This window comes from Lepisma saccharinum, chromosome 3 (assembly GCF_977018435.1).
Source record: "Lepisma saccharinum chromosome 3, izLepSacc3.1, whole genome shotgun sequence".
Classification (NCBI taxonomy): Eukaryota; Metazoa; Arthropoda; class Insecta; order Zygentoma; family Lepismatidae; genus Lepisma; species Lepisma saccharinum.
In genome coordinates, this window is record NC_139231.1 from 137,198,908 (window position 1) to 137,218,448 (window position 19,541).

The 19,541-nt window shown below is 36.7% G+C and overlaps 1 protein-coding gene across 7 annotated transcripts in view; it reads left to right on the forward strand.

Moving 5' to 3' along the window:
• The window catches only part of Eip74EF (Ecdysone-induced protein E74), a 776,515-nt gene that overhangs the window by 365,541 nt on the left and 391,433 nt on the right, over positions 1 to 19,541 (forward strand). For all 7 annotated transcript variants that reach the window (XM_083119484.1, XM_083119487.1, XM_083119488.1 and 4 more), the window contains one exon: positions 18,351 to 18,470. In XM_083119484.1, coding sequence (XP_082975610.1) covers positions 18,351 to 18,470 — 120 coding nt within the window. The remainder of the gene's footprint in view (positions 1 to 18,350; positions 18,471 to 19,541) is intronic.

The following is a 19,541-nucleotide window of genomic DNA, read 5'->3' on the forward strand; positions in this document are numbered from 1 at the left end:
AAATAAAATATGTAAATTGACATAAACTTTCAAACACCTGTCAGATTTTAGTTAACCTTAACATTGAACATTTGTAGGTGTTAAAAAAAAAAAACTGTTTCAGTTCCCCGTTCATTCTGGACTGGTTTCATGAACGAAAGTTCAATACTTTACTTGCAATAAATTTTTGTAACCCCTTAAGTATTTATGAAACACCTAGTATAATTAAATAGTGTGTGGATATGCTATTGAATGCTTGTTTGAAATCCATAAATACCACATGTAAATCTTGCATATATTCATCTAATTTTTCCATTGCCTGTTGTGCAATGTATTGGTCTGAAGTTCCATGGTCTTCTAAATCTTCGCCTATAATTTCTTCAGCATAGATGTTCAGTCCTGCAAAGATGATAATATAAAATATTTTATAAGCTGTATTTAGAAGGGTTATTCCATGATAGCACAGGTTAGTTTATCTCTCTTTTTTATATATAGGGCATATTATGTCTACTCTCAACTTTTCATGTATTTCTTCTCTTTCCCATATTGATTTTATCCAGTTATGTATCTCTTCATGTAATTTCTTTCTTCCAGGTTTTATTAATTCTGTGACTATTCATCCTTGCCAAGTGCTTTTCCATTCCTAAGTCTGCTTAGAGCTTCCTATACTTTTCATTTGTTGGCTCTTCAATCCATGATTTGGAATTATATGGGGTTGGTGTTCTTCATTTGTATCTTCTATAATTTCTTCACTTAGAAATTCTTCAAAATATTGTGTCCAGTTTTTAATCCTTTTATCTTCATCTCCTATTATATACCCAGCAGTGGTGGTCCCTCCATGGAACAGAGGGAACAGGCTGTCCCCTCCTACTTATCGCCCTTTAGAGCTATTTAAATTATCTATATTAACATAACAAGAACGCTTCTTTCTCCCGAAATCAATGTTTCCAGAAGTGACGCTGAAGAAAAACTTTCACCGTGGCTCGACGTTTGTTTACAGCCTCATCGTTCCCACCTCATCATTCCCACCTCATCATTCCCACTCTCTACTGTCTGACACAGAGTATTTCCGAACACGTGCGAAAGGTAAACGATCCCCACATTGCCACGGAAGCTAAACTTCCTAGTTGTTCCCTCCGAGAGACATAACATATTTGCTTTTCTTCGAGGTTTTGCTATGTGCTAAAGTTTAATTGCATCATAGTGATACGTTTGAGTGTAGTAAGTCTATAATTTCCTGATCTCGTTACAAACTTGCTTCTGACATTCATAACTAACTGGAAAAATCTACAGTCTAAATGCCTTCAGTTACCATGTTTAAATGCTGTGAAATAAGCTTCCGAGGGATTATCTCCAGTCCACCTGTTCCTCTAGCCCCAACACCAAAGTTTCAATGCATGCAGTGGCAGTACAAGAAAACAAATGTTGCGAGTGTTGTATGATCGACCGGCTGAAGACGAAAGCTTTTAATTCATTGAACTTTGCAGAAAAGACAGCAAACCAACACCTATCCTAACTGAATAAAAAACTAAAACTAAATCGTACACAAGGCATTTTCAAACGAGTTATCACAACTCTGTAAAATGAATAACAGGATATTCTTCCAGTGGCAAATTATATTGTTGTTCTTGTTTGTTCCTGAGAAGGGAGTTTGGAACAGTTCGGGTTTTGCCACAATTTCTACAAATCCAGCGTACGTCATGAAAAACTCAGCCATCTGAATGCCATTATTGCATTGAGGACGTTTGAATTACAAGAATACTCAACTCTATAAAAAAGTTAAGTTAATCTACAAATAAAGAGATGAAACAGGTTTCGACAAAACATTTTTTTTCTCTGGTCACTCATACATTGCCTTTTATTAATTTTTTCTTTGTTGCACATCAACGATTTTGTTCTTAATGTTTTCTTTATATTGCTTCCAAAGGAAGAAATGGAAAACAATGTGGATGATAGAAGACGAGGAAGGATGTGAAATCACAGACAAAAAAGGAATATCGAATGTGTGGGGAAAGTACGTTGAAGAGCTCTACCAGAAAGAGAATCGCCCAGACAGTCTGAATGTAGAAAATGAAGACGACGTGCCTGATGATGAGAAAGGATACTATATCCTGAATGAAGAATTTGAGCAAGCACTCAAAGAAATGAGGAATGGGAAAGCAACGGGCACTGATGAAATTCCTGTTGAACTTATCAAATGCCTGGGAGATGGAAAAAGAGAAATACTGCACTTATGCAATGAAATCTATGAGAAAGGGGATTGGCCACAAGATTTCACGGAGACTGTTTTGATACCTCTGCAGAAGAAAAGCAATGCCAGAAAATGTTCTGAGTACAGGACAATCAGCTTGATATCTCACTCGGCAAAAATTCTTCTAAGAATTCTGAACAGACGCCTATACTCGAAGGTCAGTGACGAGTTAGAGGAAGAACAGTTTGGTTTCAGGAAAGGAAGAGGTACAAGGGATGCAATTGGTTTACTGAGGACCATTGGGGAAAGATATTTAGAGAAAGGAGAGGAGGTGTTTGTAGTATTTGTAGACCTGGAGAAAGCCTTTGATAGAGTGAATTGGGTTAAACTTTTAGAAATTCTGAAGAAAATTGGTGTAGATTGGAAAGAGAGAAGACTTCTAAGCAACTTATACATGAATCAACGAGTTAAAGTGAGAACAGGAGACGAAATGACAGAAGGCTGTGAAATTGGAAGAGGAGTACGACAAGGATGCTGCCTATCGCCTACTTTGTTTAATATCTATTTAGAAGATATAGAGAAAACTTGTTTCCAGGGTACAGGAGGTGTCAAATTGGGAGGAAGAAGAATAAACTGCATAAGATTTGCTGATGACATGGCATTATTCGCTGAGGATGAAATAACCATAAATAGTATGTTAGAAGAGTTAAACAGCAGCTGTGAGCAGTATGGAATGAAGATTAATGTAAAGAAGACAAAGGCAATGGTTATAGGACGGAAACCAAGGAATATTAATGTGAGAGCAAACAGTGAAAGAATCCAGCAAGTGGATAGCTTCAAGTACCTCGGATGCACTATAAGCAGTGACATGAGCTGCAACCAAGAAGTGAAAATGAGAATCGCAATAGCAAAAGAAGCTTTCAATAGAAGAAAAAATGTTTTTTGTGGACCCATGGACATAGGTCTAAGGAAGAGATTAGTGAAATGTTTTGTGTGGAGTGTAGCACTATATGGTGCAGAAACCTGGACGTTGAGAAGAAATGAAGAGAAACGACTCGAAGCTTTTGAAATGTGGACATGGCGAAAAATGGAGCGTGTAAAATGGACGGACAAGGTAAGAAACGAAGCTGTACTGAAAAGAGTTGGTGAAAAAAGATCAATACTGGAGACCATCAAGAAGAGGAAAAGAAACTGGTTAGGACACTGTCTAAGAAGGAACTGCCTGCTAAGAGATGCCTTGGAGGGAATGGTTGAAGGAAGAAAAGTCCGTGGAAGAAAGAGATATCAGCTTATGGATGATATTAAATTAACTGGGTCGTATGCTATTACGAAGCGTAAGGCAGAGAACAGGGAAAGCTGGAGATTGCAGTGAAAAACCTGCCAATTAGGCAGAAAACAATGAATGAATGAATATTTGCTTTAAAATTATTATTGTCATAATTTTAACGTGCTTCATGTATGTCACTTCTGACAATTTGTAACATAAAATATGCATCGTGTGTTTATTTCGTTCATTTCAATAAGGGTTGAATTTTACTTGGTCTACTGTATTATATTAAGACACATATGGGCAGGGGAGGGGGGGGGGCAGGTGAAGGTGATCTGTTCCCCTGCCTGATTTAGCACGGCATGCCACTGATTCCCAGTATTGTCTCTACAGCCAGTAAGTCTTGGTTGATATCCCTTTCTAAACCACTGTATTTCTTTATAAAACCTCTTGACCTCGTTTTGTATATTTCTTGTCTCTATGCTCTTAATCTTCCTTTTGCAATGTACATTTTTTTTTACATTCTCTTCTCAGTTGTTTGTGTCTTTCAGTTATCTGTGTAGTTTGTCTTTGCATCATTTTCTTTCTAGCTTCATCCTTTAATCTTAAAGCTTCTAGACATTCTTCATCGAACCACTCTTCATTTCTTTTATTTTTCTTGGCCAATTACTTTGTCAGTTACATTCTTTATTGTCATCTTACATTTTTCCCACCTTCTTTCGATATTCATTTCTTTTCCCATTTCTAGTGTTTTTCTCTATTTCTTCTTAATAATTTAAGATATTCTTTATTCTTTAATTTCTCTATATTCCAGCACTTCCTTTTGTTAATTTTAATTTTCTCCACATTAGCAATTCTTTGTCTAACCTTATCTCTTACTAGAAAATGGTCAATGTCCCCTACATGTTCTTACACCAATGATAGATGATGAATATCTCGATGATATTAATACATGCTCTATCTGGTTTAATGTATTTGTCTTCTTGGTGTTGTCCATGTTTATTTATTTGAAAAATTCTGAATACAGAGAGAATCCATTTTATATCAGGATATGAACAGAGAAAAAAAAGAACTTAACAAATGAAAAGCACGATACACAAAAAAATGCATTGTTTTTATTCTTCTTACATACATATAACTAGGATATAACAAATATTAATTACTCTTCAGCTGCTTGATGCTTGCTATTCTGAAAGCTTGCTTAGATAGATCATTTAGTAAATTATGCATGCAGTTGCATGCCCAAGGGGAAGGGTTGGTGGGGGTTATAACCCCATAACCCTTTTCCCATTATTCCTAAAAAAAGAACATCAAAGGTAGGAAAATATGACAAAATGAGGGCTGACTGAGGCTTTTGTGTAAAAGTTGTTGCATTTTCTGTTGGTACGTGGGATCCAGATGTGAAGAAGTGTCAAGACTTCGTTAGTGAAAACTTGTCCATTCATGATTCTAAAAAGAAATGTTAGATCTGAAACTTGACAGCGAAGGTAAATATCGTGAATTTGAAGAGTAGATAGAATTTTGTGTTAGGAAAAGTTTGCAAGGGCTGGACATTTATGTTTGACTATTCTGATGAAGAAATTTACCACTTTGTTTGTTCTCTGTATATTGCTATCACAGGCCATTGACCAAATACAGAAACCATATTCAAGAATAGGTACACTGTACGTTGTAAACTAGGTTTTGAGGGCAGAAACATGTGTGATATCTGTAAATCTGTAAATTAGTCCAAGTGTTTTCTGTGAGTTTGCTGTCGAAAATGACTCAAGATCTTTGTGATGTTGTACGAATGGAATAATTTGGTTCTATAACTTGTAGGATGATGCTGTAATATTGGATTTGAGGGTAACCCTCATAACAACAGATTTCTCTGGATTTATATTTAGATTCCAATCTCTGCACCAGCATTCAATGTGTTTGAGATTGTCTTGCATAGAACATGTGTCTTGAACTGAAGTGATGTTTCTAGATAATTTGCCATCATCAGCATATGTATGAGAGTGAATCAAATGAAATTGGAACAGGGGCAACAGAATGAAATGAACAAGGTTTATTTCAAATGTAATCTCCAAAGTTTCACAAGCATTTGTCCCACTGTTTCACCAAGTGGTAAATACCCTGCTCGTAGAAGTCCTTTGGCTGAGATCGGAACCAGTTGTGAACATTGTCCATGATGTTATTGTCCGAGTGGAAGCGCTGATCTTCAGTGCCTTTTTCAACGGACCAAAGATATGGAAGTCGCATGGTGATAGATCAGGGCTATATGGTGGTGTTCCAACACTGTCCACCCAAACGTCGCCAACTTGTTCTTTGTAACAGCTGATGTATGTGGTCGTGCGTTGATATGCAGCAAAACCACTCCAGAGGACAACAGGCCGGGCTGTTTGGCCTTGATTGCTGCGCACAAATGGTGGGGGTACTGCAGATAAAGCAGTGTTGATCGTTTGACCATGATCCAGGAACTCAAGGAGAAGGGGTCCTTCATGATCGAAAAAAACATGTCAGCATCACTTTGCCACTACTTTGCACCATCTTGGACTTCTTCGGTGGTGGAGAGCTCGGATGTCTCCACTGTTGGCTTTGTTGTTTGCTTTCGGGTTGGAAGTGGTGGCACCAAGATCCATCACCTGGCACAACCTGTTCCAGGAAATTGTCCTCGGCATATCATCTCAGAAGATGCTGTATAGACAATCCTATACGGAGGGTCTTCTGATCATCTGCGAGATGGTGTGACACCCACTGTGTACTCACTATCCTATACTGCAGTCTGTCTGTAATTACGGTACATACGGAACCAAAACTCACTTCCACATCCATGATGATGTCCCTGATGCTGACTCGTCTCTTCGCGTGGATTATCCGGTCGACTTGTTCCACCAGAGCACCCGTGATGACGACGTGAGCTTGACCAGGTTGCTCATCATCCTTCACAGATTCCTGTCCCTCGCGGAAACGCTTGTGTCAGTCCTGCACATGGGTCAAACAGAGCATGTTCTCCATAGACTGCCTTCATTCGCTGCTGCACTTCGCGAACTCCAACTCCTTCTGCCACTAAAAACAAATAACACCATGTTGCTCTTCTGTGCTGGCAAACATTCCACCGCCACAGGTGAAGCACTGACTGACTGCCTGCCTGCCTGCCTGCCTGCCTGCCTGCCTGCTCGCCTTCTCGGATGATATTGCTGCCCAACCACCTACGCATATCACGTGCGACTATCTAGGGCGAGTCCATTATGCAGTAGGGGTTTCCTTCCTTACCTCCCACTCTTCCTCTACATAGGGTTGTCGCCACACACATACATAAATATAACCCAATACATCACTGTTCCGTTTTCATTCGATCCACCCTAATATGTATAGTTTTATGATCGAAGAAGTTAGTATTGCAGTAAATATCCGGTAAATACATGTAAGCTTTAAGTAATTGAAAAACATTACATGATTAGCAAAACAATATACATTTAATTATGCAGCTTTATCACAGGAATATGTCTATTTTGATTGGCTATATCGAGCTATTTCAGAGATTAAACATGCCAGAATTATATTTGTCATATACACTAGTGCGCATCGATTTGTAAACTTCTGAGTGGGTAAGCTGATGGTATGGTTTTATCTTCGAGTATTTACATGGAATGATTGTTAAAATATCTCTTTGTTATTTGAAAGTCTTCTTTGGACTACTTCTATAAAGCTTTTTATTGCATTTAAATGCAAATGTTCTCTTTACTATCCATTTGTGAGGAACTTAAATTTTCTGCAAACATCTTTTCTTTGTTATTGTAGGAGGTAGTATTGTAGTCCATAATGATTGGTTATCTTGAATTTGCAACTATGTATCTCAATTGAAGCACAAAAAATCTCTCAAAACAAGATAATTTTTCCCACAATTTGGGGTGGGTCCCCCTTTGAGTGCCTATCATTGTCTCCTTTCTCCCGATCCTGATTTACTGCCAAAATCTATATGATTTTTACAGGTTGTGTGTCTAACACACACCAAATCTGGAGCCTGAGCGTTATCCTGCCAATCATAAGCATGTGCATTAATGGTGTAAATTGTGCAGTAATTTTTAAGAGACAGAGCACTACTTAAGTGCTTTTGATTCATTATCTCAAATATTTATTATTATTATTATAATGTAAAATGTTAATTATAAGGATAATGAATATATATTTTACTCTGTAATTTTATTTTCCTTTTGCCATTTCTCAAAAGAGAAACAGTATTTTTATGAACATATGGGTATGCATACATCACTAAGAGTAATTTTATCTAGATTTCCTACAATAGTGTTGTATAGCATCATTTACCCTGTAACTATTATTCTCAAAATTTTCTGTAGTTAAGTCAAAGTTTTTCAACCTTTTGACACAATTTCCATTCGAATCACTTAAGTATCTTTTATTGAAGATGAAATAGTACCAGACTAGGAACATCATTAGAGCAGTAAAATTTTATTAGTGGAGTATTTCGAGTAAATATCCAGCCTTTTGACAACAACAACAAACATGACAAAGAAGGTAAACCACATTGAGAAGGCTTAGTTTGGCAATAGAGGTTACATTAACATTAACTGAGACCAAGTAAAAATTCAGGCATGAAAGATACAATTTGATTGGAGAGTACCTTACCTTTCTTATTATGAACCTATAAACCATTTACTCTGAACAAGTTCATGTATGAGGTGTGGCTAGAAAAAAACCGGACTGTTGCTACAAAATCTTTTATTGGTTATTTTGTGCAATACGAAAGTACGAAGTACTCCCTGAACTATCGATACACTGCTCCATACAAATCTTCCATTGCTGGAAATCATTTTCTGAAACCATGTTCATGACTTCCGTCGCTTTTGTTTTCACAGATTGTACAGTCATAAATGTGGTTCCTTTCAGTGCTGATTTGATCTTTGGGAATAAAAAAAAGTTGCACGGAGTGATATCCGGTGAATAGGGTGGATGTTCTAACACTGGGATCCCATGCTTGGCCAAAAAAAACCTTGACTGACAATGCCGTGTGGACAAGAGCATTGTCCTCATGAAGAATCCATGACTTGCTTTTCCACAAATCAGGTCGTCGTCTTCTTACTCGCTCACGAAGGGTCGTCAGCACTGTAATGTAATAATGTTGGTTGTTTTGCAGTAGCTCGAATACTCAAGCGACGAACTTTTTGAATCAATTCACCAACATTTGCAATGTTTGATTCCATTTTTGACGTGCAGTGCCATCCAGGACGCAAGTCATCTGCGATCACTTCTCATATCCCTCTTTATACCTTTGAAACCACTCAAACACTTATGTGCATGATAAACACTCCTCTCCGTATACTTCCTTCATTAAACCATAAGTTTCTGTGGCAGATTTTCCGAGTTTCATAAGAAACTTCACATTGATATGCTGTTCCACTTTCACACTTCACATTCTTCCGACGGAGCACAGATGTACAGTTCACTTCATCCACAAGTTACAGCAAAACTGAGCATCGTGCACCCTGGGCAATCACACAGTCAATAGGCAGGATATCACATTATACATTCATGCACCACTTGACCTTGATGTGCTTGCTGTTTCTCAACAGCAACATCAATCTGGTTTTTTTTCTAGCCACACCTCGTACTTAGCACTTTCTTAGAAAGAGAATGAGGCACTAAGGTTACTATTAGCTTCTCGTACTTTCTAATAAATTGATACTAATTAGCTTCCGTTATAAAATTCCTTGCTTCGGAATTTTCATTATGAATTCATGGATCATTCACCAAATTAATATTGTTCTCCATTAGCACTTTTATTCGAATTTATTCATTAAGTTTTAAATTATCTTTGCAGCCATTCACAGCTGCTTTTTTTTTTAATCTTCTCTCCCATTTAGCAAAACGAGTTTGGAATCATTATTACCCTCTATAAGGTCTCTCCCCATCTTAGTGGAATAGAAAAAAACTAAAACAACTTCCTTTACCTGAGCAAAATCTCTGCTTAAGCATATATGAATATGATTTGATACATGTAGATCCAAGTGTACTTTACTTTTTCACATCCATCCAGACTAGCATAATGTTGTGTGCTTTACTTGCATACTTTGCAAATAATTTAATTGTTTGTGTGTTCGCATGTGTGTATTCATATACAAAAAAAGGGGGAGAACCCCCAAATATGCTGAGGTTCCACCCGCATACTTTCAGGTGTATGCGCTTATGCCCTGGTGTTGGAATATTTAAAACCAGGGCATCAGTTCCGTGAAAGGATATACAATTACCCCATTTTCTCTTGCCCTTCATTGTTTATAATTATTACCTATATACGTATATATATTTGTATATATCAACCCATTTCTTGAGTTTTCAGAAGCAGGTTGGTTTACAATAGTTTGTGCTACGTCATTAAGTATTTTGGATATTTTTAGAGGTTTTTATTTGGATGAATTTTGCATTGTGTTGTGGAAATAGCAAGGATAGTGTAGTAGTACAAGAATTAAATGACTTCTGTGCTAGGTCAGAAAGAGGTATATGGGTTTCCTGGGATGCGCGCCTCAGAGATGATTGGTGTGCGGGATACATTAGGAATGGGAGAATTAAAGAAGTTTGGGGCACAATTGATTTATCTAATTCGGACTTCATCTAATCATATATGCCATGTGATAAGTGTCCAAGTAATCCAGGTTTTTCAGGATAGTTGAATAATTTCTGTATCATGTTGATTGTACTGGTATTGAAACAAAAGAATACTGTGAAAGGGTTCAGTATTGAGAATGAATGAGAATAAAAGGATGCCTGTGATGGGGGAGGGGGTGAGGGTTGATTGGTCTGCGGTATTCACAAGGAGATGTAATTTGGGAGGTTTTGGGTGGAAAATGTTCAATTTCATCTAATCAGATTTCATCAATCACATTCCTGACATAATTGGTTGCTGGTTTTTATTCTCTCGGCTGCTGCCTGTCTGCCCATAGACACAATGTGGAATTATCTTCTGGACGTTTTCTCCGGGGATGAGATTTATACCTGCTGGTCAGGCTGGGGTGGTGGCATCCTTGCCGGTACTGTTCTGTCTCTTAGTCTTGCACTTCTTCTGTCTTCTGGTCGGGGCAGGGGTTGGCTTGACCGGAAGCAGAGGATTTCATTCTTGGAAACAAAATCCGCAAGTGTGTTGAGAGCCAGGAAGTGTTCTGATCTTAGCAGTTGGTAGGTGTCATGATTTGGAAGTTCTTGTCTCAGGGAATTGATGTGTTGGTTGTCTGTTGGACAAGAGAAAAGCTTATGTTCAGGAGAGTCGGTGTTGTTGGGACAGGTAGGGTAATGTTTGGAGGGTCTTAAGTTGAATCTTGCCAGGTGGTTTCCATGTGGCCCATGCCCAGTGAGATAGTGGATCAACGTCTGGGTGGGATTAGGTAAGTCATCCTGAGTCTTTCCTGGAGTTTTGGTAGAAAGTCGTGCAATCTCCTGTCTTGCTCAGATTTGTCCATTCAGCATATTCATACACATGTGTATGTACTCTAAGTCTAGTCTGGTATGATGTTATGTTTATTTCCTGACTTAATTCCTAAATTTCTAAATTTAGTTGAAGGTAAACCGGTTATTTGCACACAGCACCAGGAGTAAGTCAACCACATAAGCTTCCAAGTCGGCTCATTTCCTCCAGGGTTTTTACTTTAGTCTTGAGGATCTGCAAGACTTAAGTTTATCTCTTCTTCAAATTCCATGAAAGTGAGTGCCTTTCCCATCAGTTTTGTCATTCTGGAGGTTCCCTTCTCTGCCATAATTGCCATTGAATTCTTCAGCATTATCCTTACAAGGCACCATGTTACTCAGGGTTCCCACACGCCTGGATGGAAATCTTGGAGAATGTGGATGTATTCCCGCTCGATTAACTGCTGCCAGAGTGTGACAAAGACTGTTGTCAGTTTCAGCTAAGCTTGTGGCTTTCTTGAGTTGATATGAATTATCTCAGTTCACAACTTGCATTTTTATGGGAGCAACTTATGGCACACCCTGTATATAGTTCCACGTTAAGAGCGTAGGTGATCTTTCTCTTCCTGCATTAAACTTAAATAAATTAATATCTTGTTAATGATCACACTATATTTTTATTGTTGGCATATTGTTGTTTGGAAATATCAGATATCTCGATCCATTGGATACATGAAAATACTGTATGTAAATACTTTAAAGAAATCGAAATTAGCACTTCATACACAAGGGTGCTTTTATTTTATTTCCAATACTTTATTGTATTTTTATATACAGTATGTACATAAACTCCGGACCCACTTTGAAAAATTTATTTGCAACAACCTATGAAATTTATCACCATCAGGAATACAAAATATTGTAGAGAATACATGAAAGTTTTTTTACATGACAATTTGGTTACAAATGCTCTATGTGGGAACCATGGGTGACCTGACAAATGTCTACACGGTAATCAAACTCCTGCCAAACACGGCTCAACATGTCCTCTGTAACTGTGGTTGTTGCTTGCTCAATTCTCCTCCTAAGTTCCACAACATCACGTGGAAGAGGAGGGACAAAAACAAGGTTCTTCACATATCCCAATAAAAAAATTGCAGAGGGTGATATCGGCGGACCTAGGGGGCCACTTCACCACACACTGGTCACCGTTTCCTGCACGACCAATCCAGAACAGCATGGTGAAAATGCAGAGGAGCTCCGTCTAACCATAGCACATAGTTTTCTGAATCATTGTTCAACAGTGGTATTAACCAATTCTGTAACATTTCAAGAAACGACTGCCCAGTTACAGATGGTTCTGGAAAAAAGAGCCTTACAATTTTTGGCGCTCGTATTCCACAATGGCATATGGGTTTTCCAGTCCCCAAATTCTACAATTGTGCCTATTCACCTTCCCACTTGTATGAAATGTAGCCTCGTCACTAAAAATTAGCGTATTCACAAAATCACCATCTCTTTGTTGCAATGCACATCAAAAATCAAATCGCCTGTCTTTATCTTGGGGATATAACTTTTACATTAACTACATGCTAGGTCTCACAATTATACATATAAATTTACTGATAAAGTTACTCATGATATTTTACTATATAAGTGGATGTCTTTCTTGTTAAAAAAGAAAAAAAATCTCATCTAATATTACCTAATGGAGTGAAAGCAATGCAAATTTACAAAGGATATAATCAAGGAAATAATTACCCCTATACCTTCTGGCATACCACAAGGTTCCAATTTATGCAGACTCCATTTCTTAAAATGTTAATAATAATTTTTCCAACAGATGTGGATGGGAAATCCCTTTGCCTCTTATTTGCAGATGTTCAAATATTTGAAACAGTTTGCTCAGATGAAGGGAGACAAAATTGATAGACAGATGTGGATAATATATTTCAATGGATTATAACTCCATTAAGCCTTGTTTCCATGATTATGAAAAACTAAATATGCTGACCAAGGCAGTAATTTATTTTATTATAAAACATAAACTAACGTAACGTTTCAACCTTCTAGCAAGGTCTTCTTCAGACTCTGTATCAAGTACAAAAGTAACCAGATACAACAAGAAGGGTAATATATATACACAAACATTACTCCCTCCAGACTATTTAGAAAGTTGTTAGGAACTTTCTAGCAGATGACTTTCACTTTCCAACTTTACTTTCACCTAAAAGGCTAAACACAATTACTTCCATATAGAATGTGGTTGGACTTTTTAATCTCACGCTCTTTTCCCTTCATTTTTCTTCCTTCTCCTCTCCTCTTTTTCTCTTGTCCTTGTCCTCAACTTGTACTTGATACAGAGTCTGAAGAAGACCTTGCTAGAAGGTTGAAACGTTACGTTAGTTTATGTTTTATAATAAAATAAATTACTGCCTTGGTCAGCATATTTAGTTTTTCATTTCAATGGAGTAAAATTAGTAAGCTTTAATTTAATTTTCATAAGTGCCAAGTAATGTCCATAATAAACACACAAACCATTTTTAAGAAAACTTTCCATATCAAAAGGGAGAGAGAAAAGAAAGTAGCAAGGGTAAAATAATTCACAGATATTGTTTCACATGTGGCACTAAGCTCTGCTTTATAGAACACCCATCATGCCATAAATCAAGCCTACAGAAAACTAGGTTTTGCAATATGTTGTTGGGAATGTAGGACAAGTGTAGCAATATTGATAATTGTATATGCTTCTCTTGCTTGCTCAGTCATAGAGTATGCATTGGTAACATGGCAGCCAATGGGGTATTCTCCCATGCTATCTGGTTTACCACCAGTAAACCAACCTTTTCATATACATAGAAATTGCCAGTAAATTTGAAATTATCAGACTTACGTTTTTGTTTTACTTGCATGCCTGCATTGGTGTTTTATTTCTATTATATTTAATTAATATAAATAAACTTTCTTTAAGTTTCCTAGCAACGCCTGTTTCCATGGTGAACAACAAGCACCGCAAACTCTCTAAATAATTGTTTGTTACTATACCTATAAACATTTAATTAAAACAACCACGATGTAGATAATATTTTCACATTGAGTTTACCAATATATATGTAATTGTATTGGGACTGAATCTACTTCTGATTTACATGTCAGTCTTGTTTGAGGCATCTTTTGTAACCAGGAGTTGATTCATCTGTGTGCTGTTGATCTGTGAGAAATATAATGTAGCTAGACAATTAAGAATTGAAGGAAACAATATGTGCTGCAAAAAAATGCCCGTGGCAACGGGTTGCTAAGGACATGAAAAAGGGCATTTTCACCCTTAAAAAAGGCCAAAGTGAGCTATTTTTTAATTTTCTCGGCCTTTTGGGACAATTTCATGGAGGGTCATAATCGGGCATGTTTTGCCTCTGGGGCTTCCTTCATGGAGAACATTTATGTCAGTGAGTGAGTGAGTGAGTGGTGGGATTGGGGCTATATATATATATATACGGTTTGTGCCAAAATATACAGTACTGAAACTCGCGCACCTTGAACGTGCATGTGCGTTTGTCGATGGGGCATAGCTCCAGCCGCTCGTGTTCTCAGTAGTGAAAAGGAATTAGTAAACTCGCTAATAGTGTATATGTTAGTGTTTCTTTCAGGATAAATAAACTCACAGATGACAACAATGTAATGTTCATCTTTTAATTTCAGTACTGTATATTTTGGCACATACTGTACAATACATAAGAGTTGTTGCGATGAACCAGGTCAATTTTTCAGAATATACCACTGATAGCAGCCCTTGGGCCAAAAAGTTAATCTTAATTCTTGAGATATCTGAAGTGCAAAGGAGACAAAATATGCTTTAAATTCATCCCATATGTTGAGATTTTTTCTACTTTAATAAAAATTGAAGATAAATTCCAGATATTTGCAGCAAAGTAAAGACAGTAAAGACCAAAGTAAATTTATACTTTTTACGTGTATTTGTTTTGGTTGAGTCAAGGTGTTCCAGGTTCTACCCCTGCTGGAGGCAAATTGCACAGTGGTTCCGATACCACTTTAAACTGTAGGTCTAGTCTTAATTAACCTTTAAAGTTTGACAAGCTTTTTATTTGTTGAATGTTCCAACACATTTATGCATGTGTTTTTGTAAAGAGCAGAGAGTGGTTTAAATATAATATACAACAAGGAGGAAGAAATAAAGAAAAGAAAAAAGGCAATATAAAAATACTTAATATTCTGATTTTTAGGCTTACATTGTTTACTGGATTTCTTTGATCTATTTATTTTCTTGATTCTGATTGTTTTGCAGTTTCTTATCAATTGTTACATTTTTAAATCATTCTTTGCTCTTGACGCACACGTATTTCTGATAAAATATCAAATAAAAATATAACCACAAAAAGTATGCTTAATTTAGTGTTTATATTGAAGATAGCTGTAATTTAAATTCGATGAGCATGGTACATAAAACTGTAAATAATTACATAGATTCAACCGTGATGGTATCTATGTACCTCATGTAAGAACCAGGTCAGAGCCTGTATTATTTCATGTGAAAGAACAAAATGAATCAAATTTTCAAACGTAGTTTGTAAAGTTTTTCTGAATTTGGAGAACAATTAAAAATTATAATGTATTAGTGGTATATGGTCTAGAAATAGATATGTAAATAGCATGTCATTATGTACAATCCAGAGATAATACTGGTGCAAGAATAGGAGGAGGTGGAGAGGGAGAAGTTTGTCCCCATAGTGTTTTCTAATATAAACAATATACAGGCCAAATCGGTTACTTAGTAACAAGCTAATAGTTTTTGAATAGATAATAAATTGCATGATATTTTGAACTTGCTTTGTGCCCTGCTACAGGGGCTACCCAAGCGATAGGTCTCTAATTTCAAACAACTTTTGTAGGATTATATCATATGTCATTGTTTCGACAGTGACTTTCAGATAGACACCCAAAAACTTCAATGAGTCTTCAACACTGTAACAGGCTAACATTTTTATGACAAATCACAAACTATAAAAAACATGCAAAGAAATCAATTTTTGCCTGCCCATTCGAATGTGGTAGCCAATATATTAAACAAAAATGTTCTTTCAAAAGTTTTCTTTAGGAGACCTACCCAACAAAGAGTCCTCTTTAGTATTTACTCTTTAAAATCCCCCCCCCCCCAATCCAAATTTTATGTGAGACCACATTGGAGACTCATTGAAACTATTGAAAGTTTTTGGTGGTCCCATTAAAAAAATATTGACCAAAACAAAAAATGTTTCATATACAAGTTGTTTGAAAAGAGACCTTTTTTTTTTCAAATTAGGTGTGATTCAACACCCTTTACCATTCAAAAATTTTGAGCTGCACCATCCCAGTTACCCCAATAGGAGGCCTCACATAAATTGAAAACACATAGGCAATTGATGATATTTCATGAGGTGACATTCATAACTTGTGAAACTCATGGTCCATTCACAAAGTACGTAGTATAGAGTGACCACGAGGAAAGGAACTTTTGACCAAAAGTCATCCACACACCTTCCCTCCCATCTGTTGGACCATATGGAAGCATGCTCCACTCTGCCCCTCCACTCCATGCGGGAGTACGATGCATAGAAGTCATGGCTCTGAACTATAGCCTGTTACAAAGTTGTAATGTACAACTTTTTGCTTGTGTACATTCTGTGACTTCATATAGCAGTTTAGGTAAAGTGAACACTCCATGGCCCTTATTCCAAAAATAGATTATTGAATGCTTGCAATTTTATCCCAGATATTCTTGCTTTGCTTATGATGCTTTAAATGCTCACCAATTCATGGTGTGGCCCTAAGGGCTCAGCACTCACTCTCACAAGCCTCTCCTACACTGGAACTCAAGTACGTGCCTGACCAGATGAAGGTTAGAATGAACAAAGACTGAATACTTTCATATGCCTGATAGCATTATGAGTTTGAGGATGTGTAGCTCTACGTCAGCTGGGAAGGTGGAACTTACCCCATTTGTGTATGCAGTGTCTCGCTCTTCCCAACCTTGAGCATGCTTCTCTCGTTTCTCTCCAGATCTCATTTGATCTCTTTCCGATCACTGCCCTACCTTTCTGTTCCATCCCATTCTTCTGCAATCACAACCAAGCTCACCCCAACAGTGACCAGACATTTAGCTTAGGAATTTTCCTCCAGTCACTTTCATGTTGTGAGATTCATACCTGCACCGACAGACATTCCACGATTTTATTATAATTTATTTACCATATCTTTGCAAAATTTATATTCTTGTAAACCGTTCAAAGTACACTACACACAAATTGTTAAACATTGTGTTATTTGAACTTGAAGGATAATGCAGCCTTATGCTTTGGAATCTGAGGTACATTCTGTTCTATTTTAAATAGTTGTGAATTTATTTTCCCAACTTTCATGCATATAATTCAAGATTGAGCCAGTTTTCTTCTAAATAGCCAAGTCACTAAATTTGTAAAATTTACAACAAATAATACAATTTCTGTGTTGTCATTGATATAGTACTAGCTAAACTCAACAAAATTCCATGGCACAAAGCCCTTTAAAGGGCAAGATGTGGCAAGTATTTCTTTCATTCCATGAAGCATGCGGAGTGTATCATGGTGCACTGTTCACTGGTTTCCTGTGCTGAAGTGTGCTACTTCTTTTCAAGTTGTTCCCAGTAGCCCTCTTTAATGGAGCTCCTATCAGATCAAACCTGGGACTACTTGCACAAAAGGAAAGGTTTCTTACCATTTTGCAATGTACTGCCAGAGGTTATTAACACTGCAGTGGTCGCATGGAAAAGAACTCCCATCACTGGTCACATGGATCACTGTTGTGATACAATTGTTTGTCAAAAAATTATCTGTTTTTATAGTGGGAATGACCTTTTTGAAGTATTCTGGTTCACTTGACATAAAATTATAACTATTTCACTCAACACATTACAGGAGGGAAGAAATGCTAAATCTATTGCATTACATTTGGATGTGATAAAACCAAACAAAAATACATATCTTATAATCAAACTTTTGTTACTTTCTTTCTCAAAAATTGAAAAATAGGTTTTTGCTGGTCTCATATTTTCTTATATTTATAACGGATTTTAGAAACAGGTAAGTATATATGTAGAAATACTACATATTCGACCCTGTCAATGGTCATGCAGATCACTATTGTACTCCACTGAAATATGAACTCTAATAACAAGTTAACAATGGATATATTTCAAATAATGACTGAATGAACATAGTTCCTGAACGGTTTCAAGAAAGTACACAAGGAACCAATGTCCTTAGTGTAGCCAAATTGCAGTAGCATGTAAAAATAGATGAGTGGATCACTATTGGGATCTGCGCTACCACTGTGTGTTAAAAGAATAAGAACTGATCTTCTAGCACCTCAATTTGGATTAGGTTAGATTGTGAATGTGCGTACATTTTTTGAAACTATATAATTTCGAGTGATACATAACATGGAGTAAAACACCTAACCATTTTTATTGTATTTTTTCTTCAGAAAAATTGGCAACACCACCACCACCCCTCCATCATGCTGCAACGACTTCTATGGCACTTCCTTTTGGATCAGGACGCAATGAAGGAAAAGCAGACAGTACGGCTCCAGACAGCAGTAAAGGTGAGTTTTAAGATTCAAATCAAGACAACGTGGCAGTCAAATATTCTGAATCTTTCAGCAGGTTTGCAAAATATACTCAGGTACTTGTTCGTGTAAATTTGTGGTTTTGGATGGCATATTTTGCTTTTCAAAGTAATCTTCCAAACAATTGTTTGTTGGTAATGATTCCTGGAATTTTCATGCAAATGAGGAACCAATGATGTTACTTGAATAAAATTTATCTTATTTGGTAAAATAAATGTTCTTACATAAACTAAACAACAGCCTTCTAAGGGCCAGGGCCTGCCTGAGTGGCTTTTACATTGGGTGGCACATGGTCAGAGCTTGCAATTTGAAAAATTAAACATCATACTTGAAAAATACGATAGCATCAGTTCATTCACAATTATTTTGTTCAATAGCTTTTGAAATATTTGAAACATGGTGTAATATAATTAATTACATGAGCAAATAATGTAAAATTGACATATTTTCAGTTGTAAAAATTATGATTTTTAAAATGTTTTCTTAAATATAAAGTGCCCAAACTTGTGCTACATGTGTTTTTAGTCATACTTCTCAGAGGACCCAATTTTTCTCAAATTTTCAGATTTAGTTAAAGTATAGATTGTATATAATTGTCAAACTCTTGGAGATTATGCTGAATGAATACGAAACCTTTTACGGACTATGATAAATTGATTAATAAAGATACTCTCTCAACATTTGAATTATGACCTGGAATGGGAAACAAATATTCAGCAATTAACATCTTGATATAACATGAAACATAGTGTCCTTATCATAACTTGAAATTGTTCCAGAAGTTTCAGTTTTGTTCAATAACTTTGTTCTGTGGATCTCCTGCTTTAGAATCAAAATGTTGAATAAGAATGGGAAACACCTTGTAGGGTCCATGATTTCCTCCTTCGGTGTAAACTCCAAAACAAGAAATCGTGCTAAATTATTGAACAGTGACGTCAACAAAATATGAGCCCAAAATTTTGTTGATTTAATAATAGTTTCAGCCTTTGTTCCAACACAACAAACTTGTATTTGCAATGTCTGAATCAGTGCAGTCTGTAGACTTAT